The 16,453-nt window shown below is 46.2% G+C and overlaps 1 protein-coding gene across 1 annotated transcript; it reads right to left on the minus strand.

Annotated features, from left to right (window-relative positions):
* Window positions 1-642: 642 nt before the first annotated feature.
* LOC116370014 (max dimerization protein 4-like) lies at window positions 643-15,066 on the minus strand. Its single transcript, XM_031819651.1, has 3 exons — window positions 14,487-15,066; window positions 11,552-11,714; window positions 643-6,200 (listed from the first exon to the last, which is right to left on the minus strand). The coding sequence occupies exons 1-3, from the start codon at window positions 14,658-14,660 to the stop codon at window positions 6,010-6,012; spliced, it is 528 nt and encodes a 175-aa protein (XP_031675511.1). The 5' UTR covers window positions 14,661-15,066; the 3' UTR covers window positions 643-6,009.
* Between the last annotated feature and the right edge of the window lie 1,387 nt (window positions 15,067-16,453).

Consider the following 16,453-nt stretch of genomic DNA (forward strand, 5'->3'; position numbering starts at 1 on the left):
TAGAGGTTATTTTACATAAATCACTTCACTGTCCTGTGTTTATCATTCTCTCCAGTCTCCACCAGACTAGAGGTTATTTTACATAAATCACTTCACCGTCCTGTGTTTATCATTCTCTCCAGTCTCCACCAGACTAGAGGTTATTTTACATAATATATCGCTTCACCTTCCTGTGTTATTGCATTGTAATAGGATCATTTGAAATCCCATTGAATCAAGTACTTACAACAGCCTGGACAAGCCTTCCTCAACCCAATCCTCGTTGCACCCCAGTCGTTCCATAATGATGGTGTAACACCAGCACACCTGATTCAAATTAACAGCAGATTAGTTGACTACTTTCAGGTGTGCGGCTGTTAGAACTACATCAAATCTTTTTAACGGCTGGCCTAGACCACAGGTGGTTGGTGGACCCTTCATTTGGGAGGAGGGGGCTCGTGGTAATGGGCTGGAACGGAACAGGTGGAATGGTAGCAAATACATGTTTGATGCCATTCCATTCGCTCTGTTCCACCCCTTATGAGCCGTCCTCCCCTCAGCAGCCTCCATTGGCCTGGACGGTAGCTAGACCTTCTCAGAACCACTATAAATATTAAAACACAAATATATTTAAATCATGCAAATAAGGAGGCTGCGACAACCTTGTGTAAAAAACATTTTTTTAATTATATTACAATTAAAGAATACACCGTAATACCTTCAAGTGTGTGCCAAAATGTTATCCAGCACCAGGTAAACTCATGTATCCATACATAGGAATTTATATAATATAGCACATCTTTTGAAAGCATATTACAACATCTGCTATTAAAGGAACATATTCACAGGTCTCTGGCACAGAACTCTCCCTACTCAGTGTTTTGCCTGACTACGATGCCAAGCTCCCTCAGCCCCCTTCATCCTCTCCCTCCCTCTGAACCTAATCTCAACCAGCCCCCCCCCCCTCTGGCCAAAGTTCCGAGGCCCCTAAACTGTCTATCAACGAGACACACAACACCCTCGGGATTAAGAGTTCTCTCATGCCAACTCGACAACAAGACGACAACAAGAGAACGATCGCAGAACTCATAACATAAAAGAGGAAAGAAATCATTCCTATCTTCAGACGGTGCTCTAGCAATGTCACACAGAAAGGACAGTAACGGGTTAGAGGGATTAAGAAGAGAGACAATGATACACTTGGGACTAAAATCTACATTTCATGTTGCTATTAAAGCTGATTTAAGATGGGATTCCATAGGTGTCTGATGACTGTCCGCAAGGGGGTGGAAAGAAAATCAAAGTGACTAGTTATTTGGCAGGAATCGGGTTTTCGTTACGGCATTATTCGATTGTTTGTTCATAGCGCTGCACTTGGAAAGGACAGAGGACAGGAATGGGTTCTATTTGTATCTGAAAGTAACTGTCAGACCTGAGCTCAAATAGGAAGATTTCAAATACTTTGCTTGTTAAGTCTGCCTGCCAGCCAAATGGGTGGGATTTGCTCTTTTGGGCCCATTCCATTAAAAACAGGCAGACAGCCACAATCAAACACAGATAAAGTGTTTTCAGAGATTTCACAATACTATGTGAACCCAGGTCTGAGTGTATGTCCGTCTGTTGACTTTCCCCTTGCCTCTATACAGGCTTCACTTGTTTGGTCTGAGCCTCAACCTTATTTCACCCCAATCTCTCCCTCCCACCCTCCTGCTGACTCCCTTGGCAGCAATAGCCTTGCAGACAGACTCAATCATCATTTTGCTGTGCTTTTGTGCTTTGAAAAGAAAAATGAAACACACTTGGATAAATTTCAGAGACTAGATGATTTTTAAAGCAGGGATCAACCACCTCTCGGCTTCGACAACAGTCAACACATCTTGATTGATAAGTGTGTCAACCCCCCCCCCCCGCTCTGACGTTTAAAGGAAGCTTGTTGGACAGCACCATCGATTACTTTTACAATAATGTTGTTTTTGCATTGTGAAAGGGTTGAGAGTCGAGCACACATCTTTCAACCGATACTTTCCCCAGGCGTTTCCAAACTCATTCACAAGTCAACACATTTAGTGTTCAATGCCTATCGCCAAGTGATTTGCTCGACAATCTCTGTCACACTTTAAGTACAATCTCTCTGGTTAAAAGAAAACAAAGTTATTTTCAAGGCACATCATTGAAAGAAATTCCATAACCACTCTCCAGCAGTCTTATTCCCTGAAACCTAGTGAGCGCAAGACTTTGAAAAGGCCACGTCTTTTCAACCAAAAAAGTCATTTTCAACACAAAATATACATTTTTCAACCAAAAAGACGTCTGCTTAACGTCTTTTCAACTTCTTTTGCTCCTGCATTCAGTATCTGAATCAGTATCCTCCTCTGCTAATACACCTGCCCTCCAACCACTCACTCTTTCTGAACGTGCGCTATGTGCATTATAAAATGATGTCGCTGAACATGAGAAATCTCATACCTGGCCCACGTGTGTTTCCGTTTACTCATTGCCTCACATTAGCTGATGGGAGGTTCTGTGCAAGAGAATATTTTGTTTTCATTTGACAAGTTTTACTCAGTTGTTCATTTCAAAAGCAAACTGAAAGAGTAGTACATCTGTGCTCCTAACAGTCGTGTACATAGGTCCTTGACATGAATGTAAACTCAAGAACTGATCTTTCTCGGTTAGTTTCTTTTCGCCCTCCTTCAGTGTATGGAGAGAGTTCAGAGGTAAAATCCATCAACAGAAATGTTAACATTGTTGGCCACAAAATGAACCACAGAGTCGAAGCACAAATCTGTCTTTTTCTTTTTTTTCAAAACCCAAGCCTGCCTACCAACCAACCGCCCACTTCCTCTTTAAAAAGCACAAGATGGTCATATTGCTGTGTCTCGAGACGCCCCATGACCACCAGGGTCACGGTAAAACTATGGTAGTAGAGTAGAGTAGGGAAGGTGCCACCGGGAGGAGGGAGGGAGGAGAACACCACGAGCTGCCTTCATTGATTGGATTTCTCCTCCCTTCTCCTCACCCAAATGGTTTCCTGTTCAAAAACAAGTGCATTTCATAAACAGAGCTAAAACAAAATGGCTGCCACAACAACAAATTAAGCAGTTTAAACCCTTAATCAGGTTGACTGATTGAACCCCAATAATGACCAGCCAGGGCGAGTGAATGGAAGCTGCCATCGGGAGTTACCAGTATGGTCAGTGTTGACTTTAAGCGGTGTGGCAGGCAGGCGTCAAGTGGGTAGGGCGTACCTGGCAACCGCACCAGGGGTACACCTTGAGGAGTACTCGATGGAGGCAAAAGGGGCTAAAATCAGTTCTTCACGTGCCCCTTCTTCACTCAAGGAGGAGACAGATTTACCATTTGGCTTGGGATGGAAGGGGTTAAAACAAAGTGTTCATCTACTCCGAAAAGGGGTGGAGCTGGGGGGCAAGGGGGTGGAGCTGGGGGAGTGTGTAGCAGGGTCAAGACCTGAGTAGGGATGGAGGGAGGAGGAGGGAGGGGGGCACACGACAACAGTCACCAAGGCACAGAATGACATTGGGGAGAGATCTAGAGAAGGGGGCAACCAGGTTCCTAGCTTCCCTGTTCTACACTCTCTCTACCTTCAACTAGCCTGGCCTTCTGTCTGTCTGCCTGTCATATATTTATATAGATATACTCTTCTTTTTTGTCTTTTCGTTAAACGAGAACATTTAGGAAAATAGAATAGAAAATATAGACTACAGTATCACTTTCAGTGACCGATAGCTGGGTTTTTCATTGCAACGTTTTTTGTCTTTTGTGATTTTTTTTGTTTGTTCTTTTTTTGGTCTCAGACCTGCCAAGTCGTGGACTGGCCCTTTTTGAAGTGTTGGAATGCCAAGCTCTAAGGATTACGAGACAAACTCAGGCCTAAACGGTTAAATGTTCAGAAGGCCAAAGATATGCCTCTTTCCGTCAATATTTTACACTAGTGTGCATGGCTTTGGAGACAGTGCTGTACATTTCTAAGAATACATTACATTGGTCTTTTACAATGTCCCCAAAGCTTCAGAAGTAGTATCTAGCTAACAGATATAGCAGAGAAAATACACAAATCTACCTTTGAGTTAGAGAAATGAAAGCATTGTTATGATTAGTTTTGATGCAATACCTATTCCTCTACAGAGAGCTGATCATTAGAGCTGGCTTTTTATTCTTATGCACTTCTACAGCTTTGACATGTCAATGTGTACCGACCGTGCACACACACACTTACGCATGCACGCCTGCATACATACACACACACACTTACGCATGCACGCCTGCATACATACACACACACACACACTTACGCATGCATACATACACACACACTTACGCATGCACGCCTGCATACATACACACACACGCATACACACATCTAGAACTGTTGGAGCTAGGAGTAGACTGACAGCAGGGTAATAAATGGATCTATTAGTGAATAACAAGAATGGTTAGCCTGATCTTGCTGATCCACTGTCTTCCCCTCCAAAATGCCCAGTTGTCCTCTATAACTTAGTAAAAGAGGGCAATCATGCTGCCATTTTGGGACAAAATTGACCCACCAGAATCGCTTAAAGGCTCGAGAAAGCAGTATCTTCCCGTGTTTTATTGCTACATCAATATGCTACTGAAAAGTCAAGTATGGTTTTCCATTCTGAGGATGCACCGTGTGTGAATATTTAGGGAATAGGGTGCCATTTCAGACACTTGCACCATATAGGGAATAGGGTGCCATTTCAGATACTTGCACCATATAGGGAATAGGGTGCCATTTCAGACACTTGCACCATATAGGGAATAGGGTGCCATTTCAGATACTTGCACCATATAAGGAATAGGGTGCCATTTCAGACCCACTTCTAGTGTCGTGTTCAGTAGTGTGGAGTAGTGGTTAAGGAACTCAGCCAGAGGGAGAGATATCAATGTGCTGCCCTTAGAAATATTGACCCTAATGTCCAGTACATTTGGTAACATTGATTGGGGTTTGCAGATTAACAAGAGATATGTTCCAATAGAACACTCCAATAGAACACTCCAATAGAACACTCCAATAGAACACTCCAATAGAACACTCCAATAGAACACTCCAATAGAACACTCCAATAGAACACTCCAATAGGACATTCCAATAGAACACTCCAATAGAACACTCCAATAGAACACTCCAATAGAACACTCCAATAGAACACTCCAATAGAACACTCCAATAGAACACTCCAATAGAACACTCCAATAGAACACTCCAATAGAACACTCCAATAGAACACTCCAATAGGACATTCCAATAGAACATTCCAATAGAACACTCCAATAGAACACTCCAATAGAACACTCCAATAGAACACTCCAATAGAACACTCCAATAGGACATTCCAATAGAACGTTATTTTTTTTCTCCATCAGAAATTGTGCCTCATTCAAATGACGGAGTTGAAGTTTGTCCCCAGCTAATGCTCTATCCTATACCACACGCGCACACACACACACACACACACACGCACACGCACACACAACTATGCCACACACACAAACACACACACAGTTAAACACACACGCTGAGTTCCCATTGACAAGTCAAAGCTGTCTGCCACCACACCACAGAGGTCCCCAACGAAACCACAAACTGCTCTGCTATATCCGAGCCTGCAGCCACAACAACAGGTAGAGGTGAGGGAGGTCTGGGGGTCAGGTTAGGCAAGATAAGCGGGATAAGGGGTGATAGGATAGGGGTGAGGTAGGGTGTGGTGTAGGGGTTAGGACAGGAAAAAGTCAGGAAGTCAGCCACGACAGGAACATCTACAGTCTACTTCCTGGTTCCAAGGAATAAACTCCAATGGGGACATTGGGGAGGGGGAGACCACAGCCGCTGTTTGCTGGGGGGGTGGCTGATGACCGCGTAGCGTGGGCTGGAGGAGGTGCGTGCTGGGGCAATGTTAGGGGGGGTAGGAAGGGAATAGGAGGGTACGTGGGGCTGGGGTCATAGAGGGCTGATTGGAGGTGTGGCCCTCAGGGGCCCCCTGGTGGCCCCTAGCAGTGGTGCGGCTGCAGTCTGTGGGAGGAATGCTGTGTGTAGCTGGCGTCGCTGGAGCTGCTCTGCAGGTTGTAGTCCTCCTCCTCCTCGCCGTCCAGGAGGCCGTCGTCACTGATGCTCTCGTCCACGCTGTCCCCCTCGCCCTCGCCCTCGCCCAGGGGGGACTCCATGCCTTCAATGTCCACCTCTGTATAGAGAGAGAGGGAGACAGACAAACTGTTATTCTCCACATTTCATGGAATAAAATCAATAACTACAACAGGACTTTCAGAGAGATAGAAACAAAAACAAAGAGAGAGAGATGGAAAGGGAGAGGGAGGGAGATGGTGTGTGTGTGTGTGTGTGTGTGTGTGTGTGGTGTGTGTGTGTGTGTGTGTGTGTGTGTGTGTGTGTGTGTGTGTGTGTGTGTGTGTGTGTGTGTGTGTGTGTGTGTGTGTGTGTGTGTGTGTGTGTGTGAGAGAGAGAGAGAGACAGAGACAGAGAGAGAGAGGGGTACAAAACAGCGTTGTATTTTGTTCGTGTTGAACTTTGGGCACGTACACTGAGGAGCCCTCTCTGTGTGTCGCCGGGCGGATTAGGGCCGGATTTAGACGGCCATTAACTTTGTATAACAGGCAGGTCTCTGTACTACCTCCAGTAATCCCTCCCCCTACTGATAAACATCCACCACGTGTTTACCACCCTCATGATCAGTAAACAACAACACCCATCTCCTACCCAGGGGCCTCCAGGAGCCAAGTAGGAGAGATACTGTATACATTTCTTCCACTAATTGGTATGTTGACAAATCAAATCAGATTTTTTTCACATCATATATTTTTCAGAGCTGATCTGATTGGTCAACTAGTGAGAAAACATCAGAATTGGACTTCATGTGCAAACGCAGCCATAGAGCTTGGTCACCTCGGTTCCCATTTAAAGAAATGTCTGGAACGTGGTCATATGATTCGAGAGAAGCCATCCATGTCATCACCCAATAAACAGTCATTTTGAGAGTTTCATACAAAAACTTTGAGGGATTAACTTAAATGAACTTCATTTGGGATAAGCAGAAGGAGCAGAAATGGCATCTTTAACTGCACCAGCCCCTTATAGCTCAGCCTAGTTCCAGTCTAGCTCCAGCCTAGTTCCAGTCTAGCTCCAGTCTAGTTCCAGTCTAGCTCCAGCCTAGTTCCAGCCTAGCTCCAGCCTAGTTCCAGTCTAGCTCCAGCCTAGTTCCAGTCTAGTTCCAGCCTAGTTCCAGTCTAGCTCCAGCCTAGTTCCAGTCTAGCTCCAGCCTAGTTCCAGTCTAGCTCCAGCCTAGTTCCAGTCTAGCTCCAGCCTAGTTCCAGTCTAGCTCCAGTCTAGTTCCAGTCTAGCTCCAGCCTAGTTCCAGTCTAGCTCCAGCCTAGTTCCAGTCTAGCTCCAGCCTAGCTCCAGCCTAGCTCCAGCCTAGTTCCAGTCTAGCTCCAGCCTAGTTCCAGTCTAGCTCCAGCCTAGTTCCAGTCTAGCTCCAGCCTAGTTCCAGTCTAGCTCCAGCCTAGTTCCAGTCTAGCTCCAGCCTAGTTCCAGTCTATCTCCAGCCTAGTTCCAGTCTATCTCCAGCCTAGTTCCAGTCTAGCTCCAGCCTAGTTCCAGTCTAGCTCCAGCCTAGTTCCAGTCTAGCTCCAGTCTAGTTCCAGTCTAGCTCCAGCCTAGTTCCAGTCTAGCTCCAGCCTAGTTCCAGTCTAGCTCCAGCCTAGTTCCAGTCTAGCTCCAGCCTAGTTCCAGTCTAGCTCCAGCCTAGTTCCAGTCTAGCTCCAGTCTAGTTCCAGTCTAGCTCCAGCCTAGTTCCAGTCTAGCTCCAGCCTAGCTCCAGTCTAGCTCCAGCCTAGTTCCAGTCTAGCTCCAGCCTAGCTCCAGCCTAGTTCCAGTCTAGTTCCAGTCTAGCTCCAGCCTAGTTCCAGCCTAGTTCCAGCCTCGTTCCAGTCTAGCTCCAGCCTAGCTCCAGTCTAGCTCCAGCCTAGCTCCAGCTTAGTTCCAGTCTAGCATCAGTCTAGTTCTAGTCTAGTTCCAGCTTAGTTCCAGTCTAGCATCAGTCTAGCTCCAGTCTAGCTCCAGTCTAGCTCCAGCTTAGTTCCAGTCTAGCTCCAGTCTAGCTCCAGCCTGGCTCCAGTCTAGCTCCAGTCTAGCTCCAGCTTAGTTCCAGTCTAGCTCCAGTCTAGCTCCAGCCTGGCTCCAGTCTAGTTCCAGTCTAGCATCAGTCTAGTTCCAGTCTAGCATCAGTCTAGTTCCAGTCTAGCATCAGTCTAGTTCCAGTCTAGCTCCAGTCTAGTTCCAGTCTAGCTCCAGCCTAGTTCCAGTCTAGCTCCAGCCTAGTTCCAGTCTAGCTCCAGCCTAGCTCCAGCCTAGCTCCAGCCTAGCTCCAGTCTAGCTCCAGCCTAGCTCCAGCTTAGTTCCAGTCTAGCATCAGTCTAGTTCTAGTCTAGTTCCAGCTTAGTTCCAGTCTAGCATCAGTCTAGCTCCAGTCTAGCTCCAGTCTAGCTCCAGCTTAGTTCCAGTCTAGCTCCAGTCTAGCTCCAGCCTGGCTCCAGTCTAGCTCCAGTCTAGCTCCAGCTTAGTTCCAGTCTAGCTCCAGTCTAGCTCCAGCCTGGCTCCAGTCTAGTTCCAGTCTAGCATCAGTCTAGTTCCAGTCTAGCATCAGTCTAGTTCCAGTCTAGCATCAGTCTAGTTCCAGTCTAGCTCCAGTCTAGTTCCAGTCTAGCATCAGTCTAGCTCCAGCTTAGCTCCAGTCTAGCTCCAGCCTAGCTCCAGTCTAGCTCCAGCCTAGTTCCAGTCTAGCATCAGTCTAGCTCCAGTCTAGCTCCAGTCTAGCTCCAGCCTGGCTCCAGCCTAGCTCCAGTCTAACTTCATCCTAGTTCCAGTCTAGCATCAGTCTAGTTCCAGTCTAGCATCAGTCTAGTTCCAGTCTAGCATCAGTCTAGTTCCAGTCTAGCTCCAGTCTAGTTCCAGTCTAGCATCAGTCTAGCTCCAGCTTAGCTCCAGTCTAGCTCCAGCCTAGCTCCAGTCTAGCTCCAGCCTAGTTCCAGTCTAGCATCAGCCTAGCTCCAGTCTAGCTCCAGCCTAGTTCCAGTCTAGCATCAGTCTAGCTCCAGTCTAGCTCCAGCCTGGCTCCAGCCTAGCTCCAGTCTAACTTCATCCTAGTTCCAGTCTAGCATCAGTCTAGTTCCAGTCTAGCATCAGTCTAGTTCCAGTCTAGCATCAGTCTAGTTCCTGTCTAGCATCAGTCTAGCTCCAGCCAAGCTCCAGTCTAGCTCCAGCCTAGTTCCAGTCTAGCATCAGTCTAGCTCCAGTCTAGCTCCAGCCTAGTTCCAGCCTAGTTCCAGTCTAGCTCCAGTCTAGCTCCAGCCTAGTTCCAGTCTAGCATCAGTCTGGCTCCAGCCTAGTTCCAGTCTAGCATCTGTCTAGCTCCAGCCTAGTTCCAGCCTAGTTCCAGTCTAGCTCCAGTCTAGCTCCTGCCTGGCTTCAGTCTAGTTCCAGTCTAGCATCAGTGTAGCTCCAGTCTAGCATCAGTGTAGCTCCAGTCTAGCATCAGTCTAGCTCCAGTCTAGCTCCAGCCTAGTTCCAGTCTAGCATCCTTCTAGCTCCAGTCTAGCTCCAGTCTAGCTCCAGCCTGGCTCCAGCCTAGTTCCAGTCTAGCATCAGTCTAGCTCCAGCTTAGCTCCAGTCTAGCTCCAGCCTAGCTCCAGTCTAGCTCCAGTCTAGCTCCAGCCTAGTTCCAGTCTAGCATCAGTCTAGCTCCAGTCTAGCTCCAGTCTAGCTCCAGCCTGGCTCCAGCCTAGTTCCAGTCTAGCATCAGTCTAGCTCCAGTCTAGCTCCAGTCTAGCTCCAGCCTGGCTCCAGCCTAGCTCCAGTCTAGTTCCAGTCTAGCACCAGTCTAGCTCCAGCCTGGCTCCAGTCTAGTTCCAGTCTAGCATCAGTCTAGCTCCAGCCTAGTTCCAGTCTAGCATCAGTCTAGCTCCAGCCTGGTTACAGTCTAGTTCCAGTCTAGCATCAGTCTAGCTCCAGCCTGGCTCCAGTCTAGCATCAGTCTAGCTCCAGCCTGGCTCCAGTCTAGTTCCAGTCTAGCATCAGTCTAGCTCCAGCCTGGCTCCAGTCTAGCTACAGCCTGGCTCCAGTCTAGCTACAGCCTCTGTGTTTAGTAATACTGTGAGTGACAGCAGAGTAGCTTGACCTTGACCCCCGGGCGTGACCTCTAAACCAGGCTGGGCTCAGCAGGAGTGTGTGGTCTTCACCAGGGGTCAAGAGGGGCGTTGTGTGTATGTGTTTACAGGTGTGTGTGTCTGTGTGTGTGTGTGTTTTTTTCCAGGTGTGTACAGAGTAATGCACTGGCCTGTAGTTCTCTCAGGCTCTGTACAGATTGAGGTGTAGGCGAAAGCACTATAGGAGTCCATCAAGTCAACACTGTGTCCAGAACAGACAGGGAAGGAGAGGCATCACAATAGACTAGAGCATGGTAGAGGGAACTAGGTTGTATCAAGGGCCTGGAGGCTTCAGGGCAGTATCCACTCTATGTAGTAGAGTTTGAGGTCAGGCAGAGTCCTGCACTGAAGCTGTGGATAGTATTGATCTTCATTACATGTGGATCAGTGCTTCTGCTAGATAAGGAGTGGTTCAGTGGACTACTCAGCTGTTTTAAGGAACGGTTATATCGGATCAAGTGAAGAGGTCAGGGCCCCTCAAGCCGAGTCAGTGGCTTTAACGAAGCTGCGAACAATATAGAGAATTGGTATGTATAACTTGGCTTGGTTATATACAGATGGTGTCGGTGACCTGTTTGCATTATGTATGGATCAGTGGCTATACACAGTATAGGGATTTGTGTGTCTGTACAGATGTAAGATCTTAATTTGATCACCCTGTTGCAGGAGTACTATCTTTTGCAGGATAATACTTGTGGTGTATTTGAGGTTTAAAAAGGCTTCTAAAGTTTGTTATTTCCACTTTGTAATTTCAGACCAAATTTCCCCTTACAAAAATATAAATGAATTATAATCCACATAATAATTCACATTTTCCTGCTGTAGCAAACTGGTAGATCATTGGCTAAGGTAATGCAGTGGTGTATAGGGGTTCTGTTTGGTGATGTTTGGTGCTGCTTGGTGCTGTTTGGTGCTGCTTGGTGCTGCTTGGTGATGTTTGGTGCTGCTTGGTGCTGCTTGGTGATGTTTGGTGCTGTTTGTAACATACTATATCTTGTGGAATAGATTAATTCTGTGCTAGAAAACACTGAGTGTTCTACTTAATTAAGAGCTGCAGTGCTGCCAGTTCTTGCTCCCCTCCCCTTGACCACTAATTAGTTCATTTACAGTCATTGACTTGACCTAAAGAGTCCCCACATCTGGTTCTATTGATCCACATTAGTTGTTAAATCAAAGGGGGGTCAAAGGATAAATGGAAACCACATTCATAGGTTACTAAAGGCTTCAGGGAGCCGCGTGTGTGTGTCATGCTTATGTCCCAGCGTACCTTGCTCTGAGTACCTTGTATCTCATGTGTCATGCGGGTGTCCCAGCGTACCTTGCTCTGAGTCGGTGGAGATGGTGGAGCCTAGGCTGTCGGTTCGGGTACGTTCCACGCCTCCAGGCATCACCAGCTGTTCCAGACGTCGTTTGAGGTAGCGGTGCTCTCTCTGGAGCTGCTCTTTGGTGTTCAGAGCCTTTCTGTCCGCCTCCTCCAGCTTCTACAGGGGAAACACACACACACACATTTAGAATGACATTGGGGCACACACACACACACACACACACACACACACACACACACACACACACACACACACACACACACACACACACACACACACACACACACACACACACACACACACATTTAGAATGACATTGGGACACACACACATTCATAATGACATTGGGACACACACACACATTCATAATGACATTGGGACACACACACATTCATAATGACATTGGGGCACACACACATTTAGACTGACATTGGGGCACACACACATTTAGACTGACATTGGGGCAAACACACATTTTACACTTGACAGACGTGTTCAAATACATGTGTATTTGAGTATCTGGTATTTCAAATACTTTTTCTGTGTATTTCAGTATTTTCAAATACACAGCCCAAAACAAGTACTTTTATTTGAGTATTTGAATGGTTATTTGTAAAAAACTAAATTGTCTACCAAATTGTATTTGACAGTATTTTCAAATACTTATTTCAAATACCTGGGTTAAATGCACGGGAGTGTATTTTAGTCAGTGTATTTTAGTCAGTGTATTTTAGTCAGTGTATTTTAGTCAGTGTATTTTAGTCAGTGTATTTTAGTCAGTGTATTTTAGTCAGTGTATTTTAGTCAGTGTATTTTAGTCAGTGTATTTTAGTCCGTGTATTTTGAGAATTTTAAGTGTATTTCAGTGTATTTTGAGAATTCTGATAGTTTAAACTCAGCTGTTTGGAGGTTGAGCAATACGCACACACGTGCATGCTCTCACATTAGTGATTATTATAAGGAAGTGAAACCATAGCAACAACATGACTTCAGCTGACCCAACGGCAGATATTACTCACACATTACCCAGATTGCGACACAATTCCAACCAAGGGATTTTTAAACAGAGGAAGAACAAGACAACGAACCAAAGCGCTGTAATCCTGTGCTTTTAGAGATTCCTACTAACCAAACTAAAACCGTAGATATTATAGCACCAGCACACCAGAGGACAGGCCTATGTATCGTAAACAGGATGTGAAGAGTTAAATGAGGGTTTTTCCACCGACCACACGCTCTCACCCACACAGTCCGTGCAGCAGCTGTGGAGAACTAGACTGTAACCATCTGAAGTCTCCTGCATCGCAACGGTAAAGCCACAAACTGGAATTCGTTTGGCAACTAAAGTACAGCCCTGCCACTTGGTTTGGTAGAAAGTTGAGGGACCTGGTTAGAGAAATGTAACCGTTCCCAAATTCACCGATGAAGTTCTATTATTTAAGACTCAGTCCGCTGTCACTTCAGATTGTAGCTTTAATGCAGGAAGTAAACAATGTTGTAGCGCTTGCGGTTTCGTAGCGGTTCAAAAAAAGAGTATCTACTTCCCTTCGTAAACGGTCCTTCTGCGGTCCTGTTTACCGACCGTATTAAGCTTCCCTCCGCCATTTCAACATCTAGTTTTGGTTTCCATTTGGCTGAGTGGTCAACTAACGCAAAATCAACAAAAGTGTCCCCATGTCATTGCTTTTAGGTTCAAAGTTGGGTGAAAAAGACTAAATCCCCTTAGGTTGATTACTTTTTTCAAATCCAGTCAGTTTCCCACGCTGATTCAATGTCATCACCATTTTTTGGTTGAAAGGACATTGAAACAACTTGATTCAATCTGTTTTTGCCCAGTGGGTTGTCACTTGGTGTACATGAGCTGCAACAAGTAATGAACTGTAGAGGGGGCTGACCCAAAGCCAACCCCAAATCCAATTATAACGTTCGACCTCATATCTGAAAATCATCCCCATCTGACTACAGAATTTTGTTCTCGATGTTCTAAAAGTTTCTCTTTGTTGACTTATCATTTGTAATGAGCAAGGGGGCTTTTTTTCTTCCCTGGTCTAGGGGATGGGAATGCTACTTTTTGCACGCTTGCCATTTTTTTAAGGCTTAACGGCTCTGATTGAAAGATTAGAGTATGTTTTCTTATTTTAGGAGAGCGAGAGCGAGAGAGAGAGAGAGAGAGAGACTTAAAAAGAAAGATATAGAGAGAGAGAGAGCAAGAGAGAGAGAGAGACAGAGAGAGCAAGAGAGAGAGAGACAGAGACAGAGAGAGAGACAGAGAGCGAGAGAGACAGAGAGACAGAGACAGACACAGAGAGACAGAGAGAGAGAGAGAGACAGAGAGAGAGAGGGAGAGCGACAGAGAGACAGAGAGAGAAAGAGACTTACAAAGAAAGATGTAGAGAGAGTAAGTGCCTGGCGGAGCAGGGAGACTCTGAGGAAACAGCAGCTGAGCACTGAGCCTCTGAGGTAGGATCAGGAGGTACTTCCTGAGGACAGGGAGACATTCCTGACCTACTTCCTGTCTGTCTGTCTGTCTGCTAGTGGGTAACTCTCTGGGGTCCTTTAAAAGGAAAAGGAAAAGCTCTGATGCAGTAATTTATTCACCTCTGGAGTGCGACTGGGCCCAGTGGCATAATTATGACTTATTATGATTACAGTACAGCCTTTCAAAGGCCTGTGGTTTTGTGATTTGACGTTCAAGAACTTTCAGTTTCCGTTGTTCTGGAATTACAGTATAAGATTATGTCTGTGGCCCGTAGAATTACAAACCATAGAATGATCTTCCAAAAGACACCAAGTTTGGTGACATCATATTATGTTCATTCTAGTAATTGTACTTCTACACTGACGTCCCTGATATGGCAATTCTAGAAGGACGCATTTAACATTCAGCGTGGCTCTGGCTGTGGTTGTGGCTCTGTGTGGTCGTGGTACCTTGATGTGCATCTTGGCCCTTTTCAGCAGGCTCAGTGTGGTGTGTCTAGTGCTGTCCGGACCCAAAGGAACCAGCTCCTTCAGCTGCTCAAGGTACAGCCGCAGTTTGGCACGTCTGTAACACAAACAACCAGAGGTGGAGAGTGGTGAGGGAGTGAGTTGAGTCAGCAACATGTACAGGAAAGGCTCCTACACTGCAGGGTCAACACAGGTGAACTAGAGAGATCCGTTTGAAGTCATCTGTGTGGTAGAAACACAGAGGAGCACAAATGCACGCAGAGACTGAGAGGAGATGGGGGAGGGAGAGTAGATGGCAAGAGGTTCGCTAGAGAGCGATCCTAATCACGTGACTGTTTTGTTGGTTTTCAGTGTCATACTTTCCTCTGGAACTCAACCACAATGCTTATCAGGTGGGGTGTGGTGGGGGTGGGGTCAAAGTGAAACATGCTGGGAGCATACACATCCTGGTTGCAGGCCACTGTCAAATCAGGGACGGAGAAATGACATCCTAGCGCATTTGCAATGCAAACCCTTCCTATATGCATGACAAAGGGCAGAGTCGCATATTACGTCAGCACTCTATAGGGTGTTCTATAGGGTGTTCACCCATAAAATAATGAATTCATTCAAGGTTTATACAAATATGTTCATTCCGGCAGAATAACAATAGTCCATACCCCATGTCTCTACCATATGTGGTTCCAACGTTACAGACGATTCACTCTAAGAATGTTGCATGTTTACGGTGAAGGGAATGTCAGCACAGGCATGATCAACAAGGGGTCACTGCTCCATAGAACTCTGTGGCGCTGCTCCAGGGCAGAACGGCGCCAACGTCCATCGTCAACTGACAAGCTAACTAGTGGCTGCAGGTTCGGGAGTGAAAACATGGGCTTTTTCTACATGAATTCTGCTGAATACAAAACTAAATAGGGACTAAATATATATTTATTTACAAAGAGTATTTCCCTTTAAATTGCCATAGGAACGTCCCCTGTCAACATAGATTGATCGCCAATATAGACAATGAAAGCCAAGGATATCAAGTTGATTTTGATTGGTCCAACCAGCGGCAACACCAACAAATGGTACCACCCCACAACACCAAATATGGAAGAGCTACAACCAAGAGTGGTGCAGTCTAAACTAGCAACTGTCCCAGCAAATTAACGCTCTTACTTCATCAACACTGGCAAGAACAAGTATATTAAGGTTTTAATATTGTAGAGAATCTAATGATTCCTTATATGTAATGTATAATGACATAGGGCAAAGAAATCTAGTGTTTGACGTTCATTTTGTAGCATCCTCTTGAATTGCCCCGTTTTTCTCTATGTTGTACGGTGAACGTCCTACACTCTATAACACCCAGCTTCCCCAACTGCTCTTATCACACACACCCACACACACACACACACACACACACACACACACACACGCTCCCACACACACACACACACACGCTCCCACACACACACACACACACACACACACACACACACACACACGCTCACACACACACACACGCTCCCACACACACACACACACACACACGCTCCCACACACACACACACACACACACACACACACACACACACACACACACACACACACACACACACACACACACACACACACACACACACACACACACACACACACACAACCATACATCCACTTTCTATTCTCCATACATCCCCACACACACGCTCCCACACACTCAAGCTTGTGGACTGAGTGTGTTGAGAGAGTGGCAAGGGTCGAGCGCAGGTCGCACGCACGCACACGCACACCCACACACACACACACCCACACCCACACACATACACACACACTCCTTCTGCAGGTTTAATGGCCTGACCAAACAACACAGCCATGCAGGTTGCATAACTCCCGACAGCCGCAGTGTGTGAGTGTGCTTTCTGTCACATTATGTCATAGTACAGAGAGAGACAAAGAGAGAGAGA

Source organism: Oncorhynchus kisutch, unplaced genomic scaffold (genome assembly GCF_002021735.2).
Source record: "Oncorhynchus kisutch isolate 150728-3 unplaced genomic scaffold, Okis_V2 scaffold2407, whole genome shotgun sequence".
Taxonomy (NCBI): Eukaryota; Metazoa; Chordata; class Actinopteri; order Salmoniformes; family Salmonidae; genus Oncorhynchus; species Oncorhynchus kisutch.

Coding starts and splice junctions, on each gene's coding strand:
- LOC116370014 (XM_031819651.1), bottom strand. CDS start 14,660: ATGTTGCTGACTCAACTCACTCCCTCACCACTCTCCACCTCTGGTTGT. Junction 11,715..14,486: donor GGGCCAAGATGCACATCAAG/GTACCACGACCA, acceptor TTTCCCCTGTAG/AAGCTGGAGGAGGCGGACAG. Junction 6,201..11,551: donor CTCCACCGACTCAGAGCAAG/GTACGCTGGGAC, acceptor CTCTCTATACAG/AGGTGGACATTGAAGGCATG.